We start from the raw sequence: 4603 nt of genomic DNA, 5'->3' as shown, positions 1-4603 counted from the left end.
TATGTCATATGAATTATGAGGTTTATTATCATGATCTTAAAACAACATATAATTTATAAGTGAACCATAATTAAAGGACAATGTAATCATATAAATCAAACTCAGTGTTTTTTTTTTTTTTACAAACACAGTAACCTGATTGTTGATTTTTGGTCGTTGGTTGTGGTTCCCAATGGAGGCTAAATGGTTGTTTGGCAGTTACTGAGTGGTTTGGTGCAGAATAATTAAATGGTCAGGATAATTAAGACGCTCTCATGATATAGTGCAAAATGAAATATAATTGTTTAGTAATTGTTTACAATGAAATTAGGACGCTTAATGATTAAGGGAGGTCCATGATATAAAATCATTCAGAGGATCTTAGAACCATTAAGAGGCAGATTTTTTTTTGTCAAATAAGATTCACCTCTTAATGATTCACAGACTGCTATTAATGGAATTATTAAGAGGTAAATAAACAACCCCTAAAATATCACTTAATTGTACAAGTAATACAACACAAGTCTTATTGTATGAAATAAGTTCTTTCAAATGTATTTTAACTTGATTCATATTTTAGGTAAATACTTTCAGAACTTCCATTTTGATACCTAAAATGTGAAGTTTTGAACATTTAAGTACCTGGGTAACCAATTGAAGCATTAACCGATTAGTATGATGTGGCAAGTGATGTGGTATCCAACTCAATATTATTTGATGAAGTATTAATCAGATACCACATCAACATGGTAACCGATTAATGCTTCAATCGGTTACTCGTGTACTTAAATCTTTAAAACTTTACATCTTAAATAACAAAATGAAAGTTTTGAAAATACATTAAAAAAAAATCGAAATCAAGTTAAAGTACGTTATTTTTTTCATATAATTTGTATTTTTTAAAACTATATAAAAAATCTTTTAAAATATAATAGACAGAAAAACCTTTATTTTCTCCAGAGAAAATTGCATCAAAATGGAACCAATTTTCACCCGATTTCTATTTTGGGGAACCAACTTTCAAAATCGTCATTTATGAGTCTATATCAAACTTTTTGTTTATTTAAGGGTCTGGTTGATCTGTTGAACAGGTAACAGGTAATTTAAGGGTCTCTATCAAACTTTTGGTTTGATTTACCAAATTTGATTTAAACTTTAATATTGATACAGATTGGTTAGATATCAAAATCTTGAATGTGATTTTTAATATTTATTTTTTATTGCATCAATTAATTTTTTTCTATTAAATTAATTTTTTTATTACACTGGTAAAAGACAATTTTTATTGTAGTAATTTGGATTTTTTTTAAAATCTTCAATTTGATATATGAATTTAAAAAGAACACAATTTAAAATGAAAAATAGATTTTATTATATTAATTTAAAAAAAAAAACGAATTTTAATTAATTTTCTATAATTATTTTTCAAGTTGATTCCCTAAAATAATGATTTTCAAAATTAATTCTTCAAAATAAAAATTAAGTAAAAATTGATTCCATTTTATACAATTTTCCCTTTTCTTTGTTTTAAGTTGCAACAGATCAACAATTATCTAATTCATCACCGGCGGTCTCTGAGGCGGAAGCATATGCATGATTGGATCAATCATTGTATTTAAGAAGTAGAAAATTGCATTAAGACCCTGATAATATTGATTTATTGCAAATAGCACCCCATACAATCATAACTTGTACCTAGAACCCCCTCAACAAATCATGGTTGCCATTTAACCATAAATCAACCTTTTGTACTACTCATAATTCTTTCGTTCGCCTACCTCACTCTCGTCCATCTAGTACCGTCAGCGTACCGAACTTGGTTCAAACAAGGGTATACAGGCGACAACGTATTTTTTGCATTAAATACTTGTACATTACTCGTAAGCAACTCTCGGTTCGAGTTGCTCTAAGTGTATTTACATTCCGACTCGTGTAAAGTATTGTCGAAACACATTCCGGGACATAATTTAACAACCTAAATCAAGTGAATCTGTTTACTGTGCTAAAGAAACTGATGATAGATTTCATACCTTTCGAATCCAAATGGCGATCTCTTCGAGATCTCAAAAACGTTTTCACCAACAATCCAAGCAAGAGCAAGCCCCGTTTTTGAAATGGTGGAACCGATTCTGGTCCCTAGCAATGATTTCCCTATCGAAAATCTTGGAGATCAACTTCGTAGCAGAATGACAGTTGCTACAAACGCGCAGATTCTTCATGATTCTAATCGTTGTCCCTGGCTTTGTACTAATCAACCCAAATGCGATTGCTAAACGCTCGCTGTGTTGACACAATATCTCTTCTTTCCATTCATCGGATATATCATAAAGCACCAAAGAGTTGTCAGGAACGTGCCCAGAATCATGAAGAAGCCGATTAGTTTCTTCCAGCATTTCGTAGATCTGTTTGCTCATGGGATGTGTTCTATCACTAACAAGAAACTCGTGAACGACACCATCTATTTCAATTGAAGTACAACCCGGGATTTTCTTTGATCCGTCATCTTTAAACTTTGTTCTGATTCGGGCAACGTCATCCCATCTACGAGCAGCAGCGTAAAGATTTGATAAAAGCATTTGAGCTCCAGAGTTTCCGGGATCCAATTCAAGAACTTTTTTAGCGAAATATTCACCCAATGGAACGTTTTGGTAAAATGTACAAGCCCCAAGAAGCGAACCCCAGATGGCACCATCTGGGTTCACCTCCATGTTCTTGATCATGGTCATAGCTTCTTCAAACAAACCGGCTCGGGCTAGAAGATCAATCACACATCCGTAGTGTTGTAGCTTAGGTGAAATCTTGAAATCTTGGATCATTGAGATAAAGTATCGGCGACCATGGTTAACCAGACCAGCATGGCTACACGCTGATAAAACACCGACAAAGGTTATATCATCTGGTTCGAGTCCTTCATTGACCATTTTCTCAAGAAGTCCAATGGCTTCGTGGGCTCGCCGATGCATGGCTAACCCTGAAATCATTGCATTCCATGAAGCCAAACTTTTGAGTTTCACACTCTCAAAGACTGTTTTTGCAGCTTCTATATCTCCACACTTGGCATACATATCAATAAGACTAGTGGAAAGAGAGGTGTTAGATGACTCCGGAAAGTTCTTGTCGATATAAGCATGGATCCATTTGCCAAAATCAAGAGCACCCATGTGAGCACAAGCCGGTAGAGCGCTTAGCAATGTGACTTCATTAGGTTCGTAGTTTGATTGCAGCATCGTCCTAAAGAGGTCCAATGATTCTCTATAATGGTGCTTATGTGTATACCCGCCAATCATAACGTTCCACGAGACTATATTCTTGTTACTCATGCTATCAAATAGACTTCTAGCTTCGGCTAACTCGCTGCATTTTGAGTACATATCGATAAGGGCGTTAACAAGCCGGAGGTTTGAATCAAGCCCACGATCTATAATCAGATTCCTGATTCGTTTGCCTGTCGTAAGACAGCCCGATTGAGCACAAGCAGAAAGAACTGTTACTAATGTGCTCTCATCTGGTTTGATCTTTGCCAATTGCATCTCTTTAAAGATATCTATTGCTTCTTTGAACCGCTGGCTTCTGGCATACCCAGCTATAATTGAATTCCATGATACTACATCTCTAACAGGCATTTCATCAAACAGTTTGCGGGCATCTTCCAAACGCCCTTGACTCGTGTAACCAGTAATTAAGGCTGTAAAAGAAACAACATCTCTCAGAGGACTTTTATCAAACACTAACCTTCCATCCTCCAATTCTCCACTTTGAGCATAAAAATTGATCATGGAGGTATGGATAAACACATCGCAACCAAGCCCAAGCTTCAAAACATGTCCATGAATCTGTTTCCCCTCGTTTGTCCCGTCGATTCTTGCACAAGATTTAAAAAGAGAAGGAAAAGTATAAGAATTTGGTTTAACACCGGATAAAAGCATGAACCTATAGAAATCAATTGCGGAATATGGGGATGAATTTAATGAGTAACCTCTGATAATTGTGTTCCACATGATTTGATCAGGAGGTTCGTCATCGTCAATGGTGTCGAATACTGAAAGGGCGTATGAAAGGTCACCAAAAGTGTTGATGGCACAAAAATGGAGAATCTTGCTTAGAGCAAACTGGGTTTTGTGGAGACCATTTTTGATCATTTGAGCATGAATTTGTTTGAATTCTTCCATGTTTTTGCATTTGGAGAGGAGATCGAGAGATGGGTGGTTTTGTGGTGGAATAATGGGTGTAGCGATAAGAGAAGGAGACGATGATAGTATCATTGCGTTTGCTTTGCGAAGAAAGTGACGAGGAATGATAGTTTTAAACGAGGCAAAACTTCGAAAAAAGAAAAACTAAATATTAATTATTATTTATTATTATAAATATTAATTGTTAATAAATATTAAATAAAAATTATTATTAGTAATTAACTAGAAACGTACTCGCGCAATGCAGCGAGATACATCATAATTTTAATATTTTATTTTATTATTTATCTCAGTCGATGTTATAATATGGCTTTATATGATTTTGAGAAAACGATAATGTTTTTATTTTTGAATAAAATATATGTTTGAAGATATCATGAAAATTTGACAAAAATATATCGATATTAGTATCAAATTAACTATTTGAAATTTCT

The 4603-nt window shown here is 34.2% G+C and overlaps 1 protein-coding gene across 1 annotated transcript; it reads right to left on the bottom strand.

Annotated features, from left to right (window-relative positions):
• Window positions 1-1642: 1642 nt before the first annotated feature.
• Window positions 1643-4241, bottom strand: LOC112500963 (pentatricopeptide repeat-containing protein At1g08070, chloroplastic). Its single transcript, XM_025104588.1, has one exon. It carries the CDS (start codon window positions 4239-4241, stop codon window positions 2055-2057), a length of 2187 nt encoding a protein of 728 aa, XP_024960356.1. The 3' UTR covers window positions 1643-2054.
• Window positions 4242-4603: the final 362 nt, after the last annotated feature.

Source organism: Cynara cardunculus (genome assembly GCF_001531365.2).
Source record: "Cynara cardunculus var. scolymus isolate 2C chromosome LG 17, CcrdV1, whole genome shotgun sequence".
Taxonomy (NCBI): Eukaryota; Viridiplantae; Streptophyta; class Magnoliopsida; order Asterales; family Asteraceae; genus Cynara; species Cynara cardunculus.
The sequence above is the reverse complement of the archived record's forward strand: the minus strand, read 5'-3'. Positions and strand labels throughout refer to the sequence as shown.

Bases quoted from the DNA above. Each gene is read 5' to 3' on its own strand.
- LOC112500963 (XM_025104588.1), bottom strand. From the start codon at position 4,241: ATGATACTATCATCGTCTCCTTCTCTTATCGCTACACCCATTATTCCA.